Genomic DNA, 12,408 nt, shown 5'->3' on the forward strand with positions numbered 1-12,408 from the left:
ACTGGAATAAAAGGGTGAAGCTGACTGGGCAGTTACTAGTTAATTTCTGTGTCTTGTCTACCTCTTACTAAAATACAGCAGAAAGGACTCACCATTGGGCTATAGCAGGGATGAGTATAATACCAAGAATTGCCTTGTGATGGGGAGAGCCCCCAGCCTTTTCAGAGTCATTCCACCCTCCCCTCGCCTTCAAAATTACCCTTTAAGGATATACAGCAGTGAACATCTACTGTCACGTGTGCAGGGTGAAATAAGAATCCTAGCCTTTTGCACTTCAGGAGAGCTCTGCAGTGATGGCAGTACCACACAGATAATGCTGTTTCTCCACAGCTTGGTTTCTTTGCTAGGAGAGTTAGCCCTGAAAGCAAGGGGCTGAGTAAAATGGCTTAAGAACCATCCAGGTACCAAACACCCTCACTCTGTGAGAGTGATGGTGGCAGTTTGGTAGCTGTGGGAGTTCAGCTCCTGCTGTTACCTGAAGCCTGCCATAATCGGTGCTGCAGCTCTGTGCCCTGGCAGGAGGGGAACAGTGCCACATTGATGGGCACCCTCGGCAAGCCTTGGAAAACGGAGCTGCTCCTGCAAAAATAAAAGGAAAATTCTGGGCTTTTTGGTGGTGTTGGAGTTTTTTGGTTGGTTTGTTGTTTTTTTTTTTTGTTTGTTTGGCTTTGGGTTGTGGTGTTCGTTTGTTGGGCTTTTTTCCCCCCAGATACAGATGTGAGTACAGTATCACCCTTGCTCTCAAGTCACAGCTTTCTACCTCACATGTAGTTGCTTCTAGAAACTGACAAAAGGATCTTAATGGAAACTCCAGCTTCTGGTGTGACTGTGGTGGATGAGCAAGGAGTTGACTTGTTAAAGGTACCATCTTATAGGTCCACACTGGGGTGTTGTTTTTAGACGAGTTTAGCTACAGATGGCTAGATACCTTTGTTAATGTGCAATTGTATTTTTTCTCCTCCTTGCAAGACCATTTGAGGGAAGATCCTGAGAGAAGATAACTGCAAGGGAGAAACAGCACTGCATCTCACCCCCTCAGATTGCAACTGAGGTCAGCCAGCACTGTGAGAAGGAAGCTGTCTCAGTCTAGCTGATATGGAATGTCTATGGCAGGGATGCTTAAAAATCTGCATTAGGAGTGTTCCATCTCTGGTTCAGAATCTCTCCCAAAGGAGCCACCCCTTCTGCCTGGTAGAAATATTCACCAGGCAAGACAGGCTCCTTAGCTGTAAAATCCTTTCTGTCTAAGGAATTTTAAACCCACACTCACTCGAGGAGTCCTGCATTCCAGGCTAGTAAGAGGCGTCAGATCCTCTGCTTAGAAACATATAGCCACCATCCTGCAAGAGTCAGGAACACATGCAGCGTTACAGCTGTGCAACACAGCACTTCATTTGTTTGCCTGAAAGGGAGTGCATTTGTATGGGAATTTGGGACTTCCAGTTGCCAGATTCTCTCTGACTTACCAACAACACTGGTACAGTAGTTCACAGGCTGTGTAAAGCACATACCTGTGGCATTTCTTGCTCTTCAAATGATGTTTTAGAAGAAAGTGACAAATGCAGCTGCCTGTTGTGAAGAGCCAGCTCTGATAGGCACGCTTATCAGCCCTCAGGGAGGAATACCTGCAACCTGCTTTGCAGTACTGGCCAGGTTGTAGCTCCACACAACTGTTGGAAAGAGTAGTGTTTACAGTAACAGAGTCTAGGCTTCATCTTTACCTAGGACACAGAGCATGGCTAAAGGTAACTCCCTTCCTACAAATGCTCTGTGGAACCTGGGTATTTCAAGTCTGAAAAAGAGCACTTGCCATGGTAACAAAGCATCTGTGCCAACTTGTAAGATTAGGACTGCAGGGTCAGTGGGAAAAGGACAATGGGTAGCATGGCCACTAACATGAAGCTTGAGCAGTTACCTGCTTATGACAGGGAAATGAAAAATACAGCAGCAGAGACATGACTTTTTCTGCCAAAGGCTTTTATTAATAAACACCTGGAACATTTAAGAGTTACTACGGGCCTTACTCGACATGGAAGTACAGCTTTATTTGTTCTGCCTCATCTTTCTCAACTATCTACATGTCAGTCAACTCCAGTGGTTGTCTCTTTCCCATCCTCTCTCCCTACCTCATTTTCCAGCATAGTGGCATATTTACAACCCATATGTGCAATACCAATGTCATGCTAATGAGTACCACTCCATGCACAAGAGTTATTACACTAACATAGCTTTAATGTAGCCTAGGTGCTTAGTTAGAGTTCCCCTGGCCCACGGAAAGAGGCTCCTGAGCACTGCTGCTGTATGATTTCAAGTCAGATGCAGGATCACACACTTCTCAATAAATAAACTTTATCTTATAACAGGTTCCAGTGTAGCTTTAGATTCTGAAGATAAATAAAAGAAAGTCTTTCAACACAAAGATTGGCCCTTCACTGAAACAGTAAGATTGAACCACTTAGAAAAGTTGTATTTGAAGCAGAGGAGGAAATACTCCCAGGTTAGATGCATCCTCTGGAGGGAAGCACAGAAGGGACAAAGGTCAGGGTCACTGTGTATACATACCTACAGGCCGGATGTGTGCAATGGACACATGCACATTATAGAATACTACTATGTGACATACTTAGTCGCTTATTTCTTCACCTACTCCTTCTGGAGGGAGCTTTCCTCACACTGTGCTATTACCCATTCACTTGTAATGAAATCGTCATCTCAAGTCATGTAAAAATGAGGACAACACTAGTGTGAGCTTAGATTTGTTCATGTGTAAATCACATTAATTGGACCAGAAAAAGATTTAAGAATCTCACTGAGTAGTCAAGCCTCGTTCCCTTTGGTACTTGCACAAGCTAAACATTAAATAAATAAAATCAGCATGCTGTCAGGGCAAGTTGTTTTACAAACAAAAGTGTTTTGATTTAAATACTAAGGCCTCTGCATTCATTAGAGGATTAAATCCTTAAACATGGGGTTAGTAAAAGGGTAAAGCTCATTTGCCTTCTAGTTTTCAAACCCTGACATGGCAAGAACACCACAACGAGAACACAGACTCCTTTCTTCCTCCCTTGGAGGATCCAGATTCACAAGCACTGAAAGGCAGATGTGACTCCGAACAAATGCCTGAAAGAATGTTTTGTCAACAGTATTTCATCATCCTTCAATAGCTTCCAGCTTCAAAAGTCTTCTCTAAAATAAACCAGTGGTGAGTTAAAACACTGCAATACCAGGTGGCATTCCAACACATTACAGCAGTCTGTCAGGGTCTTGATTAAAACTAAAGTCACACACCAGAGATAGGTGATCAGAAGGGTAATTGAATGATGGCAGCCTATTGGGCCCTATTTGCTCTTCAGTCAGCAAGCCCAGGGCTGAGTTCACAATCAAGGCATGCTGGGAATACCAGATATAATCCAGCGTGTGACGGCACTCCCCCGATGGCCGGATCTTCCAGGTGGTGTAAGGGGGCTCCGACTGCCCATCAGGGCTCAGCAGCTTGTACGCGCTGTTTAGGTTGAGGCTGGAGTTGGAAAACTCTTTGTAGACCTCCTCAGTTGGCTCCGCATTGAAGTCTCCACAGATGATGAGAGGGATCTTTGCGCCTTGGGTGATGCTCTTCAGGTTCTGGAGAAGATCGCAGCCCTGCGCGGACCGAAACCTCTCCCAGCCTGTACGGGCTTTGAGGTGAGTGACAGCAATGCAGAACAGCCTTCCAGTTTCATTGCACTTCAGCGTCTGAGCTATGGCCACTTGGTTGGTTTTCAGCTTCATGGCAGTTAGCCGGATGTTAGCACTGTTGATGAGCTCAAAGCGGTCTTTGACAAAGAACAAGGCACAGCCATCTGGCCCGTTGTTCTGCTCCACATCCAGGCATGGGGACCATGGCTTCGGGAAGAAAGTACACTGGTAGCCCAGTCGGCTGAGGAGCGGTTCAAAGGTGTCAAAGTAGTGATCAACTTCTTGCAGGCACAAAATGTCCGGTTTGTATGCAAGGATTTCCTCCAGGATGAGGCACTTCCTCTCTTCCCATTTCAGAGCTTCCATGGGGCACTGAACAAAGTTGTCTTTGCCTTCACCAAGAGCTGGCATTAGCAGGGAAAAACAAGAGAAAAATAAACAGTTACCGATAGCTAAATGGGCTGTGTTACTGCAGGTTTTGCAGAGGTAAGGCTCTGCTCTCAGGAGCCAGCTCCCATCCTGCAGCAGGCAGCAGCCGCTTGCAGCCCTATATGAGACCAGTTAGTCTGTCATGCTGTAAGAGGTTATAAAGGGAAGGGGCACAAGGCTTTGCTTTCTCTGTAAAACACATGTACATCCCTCTATATGCAGGTGATGGGTTTCTCAGGAGGAGCTGCTGACTTTAAGGGTGCCAGTTGGTTTGAGAGCCCCTTCACAAAACACTGAAGTCTGTCAGCTTCTAAGTTCCCTTTACAGATACAAGTTAAAGACTCCTTCCCTGTCTTCCCAACAGTCACTACTCTGTGGTAAGTGCTTCCACATATGGCTGTCACACCTTAAAACTAAGGACAAAATGCAGTGGGATAGAACTGACTTAACAGCAGAATATTAAGGCAGGCTCTATATAGGGGATCTCCCACCCCAAAAGATTTTAAGGTGAGGCTGTTGTATAAGTCAATTTACAGCTTGGATATTAGGGGTCTGAGGGGAAAAAAAAAAAAATCAGTTAAAATTATTTTGAAGAATTAAGAATTCCTGTAACAGATCTGAATCCCTGAATAGTTTACAAAAAAAAACCAAACCAAAACCCAACTGGAACACTACAGAGAAGCTTTACAAATAATAAATCTTAGGGAAGGATGAGTCTTTTCTAGGGATTACCAACTAAGAGTGATGGGTCATAGCTTTTTGACTATACTGTGTTAGGTTTAAACAGGCATCCAGGGCTACCTTTGCATCACAGTTGCTAAGACAGACTTTTTCTCCTTTCCTATAGGATGGAAGGCAAGCCACTATTCTAAGTGCTGAAAATGTCCCTCCAACCCTCAGCCTCATGTAGCTCACCTCACCTCACCCTTTGCTTTGTCAGTCCCAGTCATGCCTAACCACACAGACACATTTGCATTTAAAGGCTTTCATTGCTGCGTTTGGTTTCAAGGTCACACCTTGAGCTTAGAGGCATCTACCTTGGGCAAGGATGTTCCACTGCATGACCCGAATGGGGCGGTGGTTACTGGCAGCGTTCTTCAGGTCTACAAAGTTCCTCTGAAAGCGGGGTGGCCGTTTCTGCAGAACCATCTGACATTCCTGTAACAGGTCCTTGGGGTCTATAGGATCCAGCTGTGCAGAGTCCGGCTGCTCCAGGCAGTCCTGGTGCTGAGACACGGCGCTGCTGCTCAACGTCTTGGTGAGTGCGCTGTAGAGCTGGCTGGTGCTGTTTCCCATGGAACACACTGGAAGGGAAAAAACAGTGTTAGAGATGTTCACTGCGACTCTTCTCATCACGTAAGTACCCTGTAGATAATCTTATTACAGTGCCAGCAATATGTGGTTTCCTCAAGAGCCTGAATCTGACATAAAATAAGAAGGGTGCAGAGATAAGGTTAATTCTGTCCAGAGTTTCGTTAGATTTTGCTTGTTACCAGGGGCTGCTAACTTCTGCAGCATACAAATGATCTGGTTTAAGACATCGTGCAGGTGTCTTCTAAGGGAAGGAGTCTTTCATCCAGAACAGTAGGGCTAAGATTCACTTCTGCATGTGTTGTAGGCAGTAGAATAGAGTGTACTTTTTTCCTCCTCCCAGAGAAGAGAGCCCAGCAGCTAGACAAATACTGCTTGCTCCTTATTTTGTGTGCAGCATATCTCTAATGGAGACACACCCCAGTACCCCATGCCTATTTGGGATGCTTCTTGGCTCCTTCCTGCAGAGCAGCAAGCACAGAGATTCATTCCCTCAGGTTAATATTTAATAGCAAACTCTGATCACGGCTTCACTTGCCCCAAAAACGGGAATGGACATTTCAGTGAGCACAGAGTGGCCAAATGCTTCTGCTGGCTTAGACATTTGTATGCGAAATGAAGAGCCTTGCTCCAGCTCCCCTTTGCTGCCCTACAACCTCACCCTCCTTTCTCCCTTCAGCTCCTTAGTCCTTCACACTGTGCCCCAGCTCAGCACCTTCCAGCACACCCTGAAGTCCTGCAGCCCTCCCCACATCTCCTTTGGCCATCTTAAGCACATATCCTTGCATTGCAAATAAGCAGCTGTGCCCCAGTTCTCCCTGTTAATGCACCTAGCCTCTGACCCCATGTCTCCTGCAGTGGGGCCCCCCATCCCACACTGGGTCACAGCTGCCATAGAGGCTGTGTCCCACTCCTGTTTTGCCCTTTGGTTTATGCACAGAAGGTGTCTGCAGCCTTCTTCTCTCAGCAGGTGTCAGCAGCAGAGCCCCCCTTTGAGACAGCAGCCCTCATGACTACTGTGCTATGAAATACCTCCTTCTCCCACTTCACAAGAGCGCAAGCAGCACAGTGCAGCAGTAAATGCCCTGAGGCTTGCTTACTGCAAGCACGCAGGAGACCATTACTGTCAAGAGCACAGGGTAGCTGTGGAGCAATTCACAGAGTTCATGACACCCTTACACATCTCTGCCTCAAGTCCTTGCCACGGCCAAGCACACTCCAAGATCTCTTCCAACGCTTCCTTGGGAGGAGGGCTTAGCTCTGAAGTGCCATCCCTACTACAGCACATGGGGAGCGCTTTGAAAGAAGTTGTCTGCTCTTTTCCATGCTTACTGCTCTGCCCAAGTAACCTGCCCGGACATGTGGTTTCCCTTCAAACACAGGCAGGAAGAGCAGCACTTGCACAAGAGGCACCACTGACAGAGCTCCATTGTTGTCTCAACTTATTTACTGTGAATGCACTTTGCAAAAGTAATCTTGAGCAAAAGAAGTTCAGCGTTGAATGGCTGCTGCCCCACAGCAGTGTTTAAGCAAGCTTGTTTGTAATTTCAGTTGCTTGGAAGCAGAAAAGACTTGTCATCTCATGGCAGATGTGGAGTGCTACCCAACACGACTGCATGCTCAACCTTTGCTAGTGTGAACTGCAGCATTATCAATCATAAGAGCTGGTGACAGACACATGATAGGGACAGACCTGGCTAGAGGGAAGGCAGGAAGATGGAAGCCTTGACAGTTCAATAAACACACTTAGGAGTAAAAGAGAAAAGAAAGACCTGAGTAGAAGCCTCATGTCCTTGTTTTTAGGAAAACAGTTACTTTTAAAGACAGTTTTAATACAAGCTTTGTATGTGTAAGCCAGTGGAACAGCGCTTCTGAACAGGTCTAAGAAATTTGTAAACTGGGAATTTAAATTGCATATAGGACATATCTCCCCATCTCCATCCTTTTACAGTACCAGAAGTTCCTCACACTGAGATGTAAGTTTGGGCTGACAAACATGAATGTCCTTCTTGTGGAACTGTGCTTTAAAGCATTTCAGTTTCTGCAGCCTTTCCACGTTTACAATTCTTGTCAAGAAGCCAAGTACTGCTGAAGTAGAAGAAATGCATTTAATAGTGAGGGAACGAGGCCCAAACATGAAATCCCTAAGCAGGGCCCTGGTAGGCCATGAGGGGATGGGGAGCAGGAACAAAAGCATGCTCTGTGCTGGTTACAGAAGGGTCCAGATCACATGCTACCAGAGCTGCCAGGCAGCCATGCAGAAACCCAAAGAAATCAATGGAGCTTTTAATGAAAGCTCCAAAGGGAGCTTCTCGCCTATTTTTGGGGTAGGCACAACCCATAGTGAAGTGATGCAGCTGGAAAGCTGTACTGGTGCTTACTACTGGAAAGCAGTACATCATGCTCTCTGCTACCCCAGGGATGCCCTCAGCAGCTCAGTACAGCCAGAAACCTTACACCATGTGCAGCTCTACCCACAAATACACACCCCTGCCCTTCCCAGTGCCTGGCTAGGACTGTGCCAGGAGGGAAACCCACATGAAGGCAGTGGCTTCTGCACAGCCCCTGCCATGCCACTGATGAATATGGCTCATGCAGAGCTCTCCAAAGGAATAACAGGGACTTATACTGCTGCAAAAAGCCATTAGCAAGAGCTTTGGCTGATCGCTGCTTAGCCTTAATCAGAGGGAGGATATTGAAAGGGAAACCTAGGTATAATGTACCTGAGCCCAATGTCCACCCTAAAGCTCTGAACAGCATACATCTATTACAGCAGGATGAAGTCTAAATTCAGTCACGCATTTGCCACGCTGCAAACAAAGTGCTGTCTAAATCTCATCATCCCTCTGGTATCCAGCTCTTTGGGGAGAGTCAGGAATAACCTAACCTGCACGGGATGTGCTATGGCCCAGCTGCAGCACAGATCCGACAGCTTTTAAAGTCAGTCACATCTTTGGAAGGAAAAGAATCTTCTGTCTTCTTTTGAGAGCCCAGGGAAGGTTGTGTGAAAGAGGCCCTGGACTGTAAACGGAACACCTTCAGGCCAATTGTAGGTGGCCTGGAAGTCCTTGGCTGAAGGGAGGACTCCTGCGAGAAAACTCCAGCTTAAGATGCCTGATGAACTGTTCAAATCCTTTGTCCCCAGAGTGCTGGAACCATCACAGCACTGGCTGAACTGTTTTGCAGAACAGGGGCCAGAGCAGCAACCTGAACATTGAAACTCCAAACACAAAATCCATTTGTTGTTTTTGTAATGCTTAACATGTCCACAGCAGCGGGCAAGTACAAGGTCACCAGTGAGATCCTTACAGCTCAAGTTAAATGACCTGTAACTTGTTGGGACAGTGCTGTCAGTGCCGTGACACCACTGTGCTGGTGTACGCAGAGGAACAAGTGGACTCCTGAGCTTGCACTTTAGCAGTAGGTGGTGAACATGGAGGCAATTCTCTTGGTTCAGTATTGTAATGGGGAGCACCAGCTCAGCAACTACTATTCAAGGTGCTTAAAATAAAAAGGCCTACCTTTCAGCAAGAGTAGTGACACATCACAGTAAGGAAAAGAATCTAAATCATTCATTAAGCTTCAGAAGAACAGGGTGCAAAGCTCAAGGTTTGTTCATCCAGAAATAATAGCACAGATGAGATGAACTTCTAGGATCCTGGGCAACGAGCACGGACTTTAAGTACTTTGTCTCAGAGATGAGGACTGCAGCGCACAGGTAGACCAGGGAGTTGCAGAGGGGTACGACAGCCAGTACCCTTACCTGTTGGGTAAGGTGAACAGCACTCTGGTATCCCTTCCTTTCATCTCCTACCTCCCACCACCTCTGCTGGCCAACAGCCTCCACCTTGTTCACCACAGGCATTTCACTGCCCATTGAATGGCTCCTCCACACCTGCAGCCTGGTCTGCAGTTGCATCAGCCTCCACCACTGAGGCAGCTGGAGGTGCCCTCACTGCAACACCGGTTCCAAGCAGAAACTTGGCAGATGCTGTCCCCATGTGACACATCCTATGCTACAGGGTATCATGCTACATACACAGCCTTGTTTGGGGCAGCTATAGAATAGCCCTGGGCCAAACACATTCAAAGCTGCCATTGCTGCTGCTTACAGTTCAAGTCCTGATTTTGGCACCTAGGCCAGTCTTACGCCCAGTGGAGTGTGAACCCTCATACAGGGATTCAGAGAGCTCATCACAGCAAGGGAGATGCTGCCTAGTCAACAGGCAACACCAGAAAGAGAAGAAGGGAGCCTCAAATTCTGTCCTGAGTAATACACAGAATCAGTACTTGGCACAGGGACATCCCCTCTCTCCTACTGGAAAGCAGCAGATGGAAGTCACTGTCCCAGCTTCCACTGGGAGCCTCTGCTCCGGGTGAGTGTTTTCAGCCATGTTCAGAAGCAAGCTGTTCATCAAGAGACACGGCTTAAGGCTGAATGTGAGCAGCAGAAGCCTGACGGGTGCGTCACCGCTTGCTCCAAGCCTCGGCACAGGTCAGCGGGCACAGAGGAGGGAGCACGGACTGTGCCAAGGTGCTGTCCTCACACGGACTCCAGGCAGAGCATGCACCCAAGGACACATGGGACTTTCAACACTTTCCAGGTCTCATTTTGGGAATGAAAAACGGAACATAATCATTTAACGGCACAGGCAAGCAGGAGTCTGATGGTTTAGCATCACTGCCTTTGCCTGCCTGAGGGTAACCTGGGCTTTTCCCACTGTCTCTAGTAGAAAAAAAACCAACACTGTGAGTCAAGTATATCCTGCACTACAAAGTGCAACACTAGAAGAAGAGGGAGCAGTTCAGTCAGCCAACAGCACACCTCTGACAGCAGGATAAAGGCCTTGGGACACCAAGCGAGTCCCCCAGCGAGTACCTGGGTTCATCCCACGCAGCCAACTGCATTTGGGCACCTAGCCCTGGCTGAATCTCTCGTTTCTGGGCTGTGCAGCAGCGCCTGCCAGCTTGTCACTGATGGCACTCGCTCACACATATGAGCGTAAGCCACGTCTGCTGCCTCAGAACTGCAGGGCCGGTTGAGGTTTCAGGGTATCGCATGCACAGCAATGCAGTCCACGCGTTCTCGTCCCGGCCTCAGCAGCCCGGGTTCCGGGGCTGGTTACCGGAGCGAGCGCTCCCGCTGTACCTACTTCCCCCCCATCCCCACCGGTTCCCGCAGCCACATCCCGGGACTGCCCCGCACCCCCCTCCCTTGGTACCTACCTGTACGGGGAGGCGCCCCCGGGGCGGACGGGCCTCCCGCCGCTGCTACTGCGGCTGCTGCCCGCGGGGCGGTGGGGCCGAGGGGCGGCGGGGGCGCGCGGGGCCGCGGCGGCAGGAGGGTGACCGAGACAGCCGCGACGGGTGCGCAGGAGAGAGCGGGCAGCGCCGAGCACAGGCAGCGCGCAGGGCCCTGGTACATGCTCCCGACGGGGTGAGCGGAGGGAAGCGGGACCTGACGGGACGAGTCGAGCAGCAACCCCGCGCTCGCCCCGCGGCAGCGCTTATAGAGGCGGCAGCGGCGGCGCCCCGCGCGGCCGGTACATCCGGCACCTACTATCCGCAAGGCGGGGGGCACGGGATGGACACAGCACAGGTGCCGCCGCCACCCGCACTAAGCCCACCCGCTGGGACTGCGAAGTGGCATCTTCTGCGGCCGCTTCACGCTTCCCGCTGCCGCGGGCTTGGAGCGCTGCGCCGGAAAGGCCGAGTACAGTGAATGCTCTCCCGACTCACACCCCCCGCCCCCGGCGCGGAGTGGTATCACCCAGAGGCGGTTTTCCGCTGCTGACGTCGGAGAGGGGAGCGTGCGGTTCCCACGGGCGTCATGGCGTGGGAGCTGGTGTCCTGTGGTTTCTCCACCTCGCGCTTTTCCCTCTTCTCCCTTCCCCCGCCGATGGGGGTTGCTTGGGCTGGCTCGGCCGTGGGCCCGGGAGCGGGGGGCTCCACGCGTGTGGCAGCGCGGGGATCCCGCACGTTGCCGTGTAAGGCGAGAGCGGTGACGTGAGGTGGTGCGTCACGCGGGAGCGGCGCCGGGCTGACTCGCCCTCAGCTCAAGTCCGCACGTGTAGGACCATGAGAGGAGAGGGAGGAAAGAAAAGGGAGAATGGAGGGAAAGGAGTAAAGGAGGGAGGGAGGAAGGAAAGAAAGAAAGAAAGAGAGAGAGAGAGAGAGAGAAAGGAAAGAAAGAAAAGGAAGAAAGAAAGGAAAGAAAGAAAGAAAGGGTGGAGGAGGAAGGGAGGAAGAGAGGGGAAGGGAAGAAGGTTGATATTGTGGGTCCTTCAGCGCTAGCTCCCATGGAAATGTGACTTTGACAATGTTGAGTATTTTATGTGTTTGATGAAATACAGAGATCCCTTGGATGCAGGAGGGAGTTAGGCCAGGCAGGCAGTGTGGTGTCAACCCAAGTCTGCCTGACCTTCTCCTCACCCCTCATCCCTGTTTTCCTCTTACTTCCCTACTCCTTGCAGATCTCGGTTCTGATTCATACTGTCTTTGTTTTAAAGCTGCATAGTAGAGACAGAGCCTTGATTGCCATGCAAAGCTGTGAGCCCTGGTTCCTTGCTGACCAGACTTGGTGCCTGACTGGGCTTGTCTGCTTTCAAGTTGTGGCACCCTTAGCAGAAGGGCAGCTCATGACTTGAAAGTTTATTTCCATGCCCGTTATGCATAGTCATCTGTAATCATCTTCTTTTCAACACCCTTTTTAGACGACCAGAAGCTTCTGGAAGAAGGGAATGGTTGGTGATCCAGGTAATCCATGAGCTAGCCTAATAGCCCTGCCATTTCTAGCAGGATTTGGCAAAGAAACTATGTAACAGCAGTGGTGTTAGGGATAAGTAAACCAATTTTTGGTGTATTATCTGACACAACATGGCTGTCAGATGAGACACTTGGTGAGAGGAAAGCTGCTGGCTGACTTTGTGGTACTGCTCAGGAGGTGAAGCAGCTGGGCCTGTCTCTGAGCTCCGTGTCCTCAGCTCCTCTCAG

At 49.4% G+C, this 12,408-nt stretch overlaps 1 protein-coding gene across 1 annotated transcript; it reads right to left on the minus strand.

The window, feature by feature from the left end:
• Positions 1-2,891: 2,891 nt before the first annotated feature.
• Positions 2,892-10,890, minus strand: NOCT (nocturnin). Its single transcript, XM_061357128.1, has 3 exons — positions 10,642-10,890; positions 5,142-5,408; positions 2,892-4,079 (listed from the first exon to the last, which is right to left on the minus strand). The coding sequence occupies exons 1-3, from the start codon at positions 10,838-10,840 to the stop codon at positions 3,244-3,246; spliced, it is 1,302 nt and encodes a 433-aa protein (XP_061213112.1). The 5' UTR covers positions 10,841-10,890; the 3' UTR covers positions 2,892-3,243.
• Between the last annotated feature and the right edge of the window lie 1,518 nt (positions 10,891-12,408).

This window comes from Neopsephotus bourkii, unplaced genomic scaffold (assembly GCF_033783945.1).
Source record: "Neopsephotus bourkii isolate Nb327-2 ecotype Australia unplaced genomic scaffold, CSIRO-AGI_Nbou_v1 NB_883, whole genome shotgun sequence".
Lineage (NCBI taxonomy): Eukaryota > Metazoa > Chordata > Aves > Psittaciformes > Psittacidae > Neopsephotus > Neopsephotus bourkii.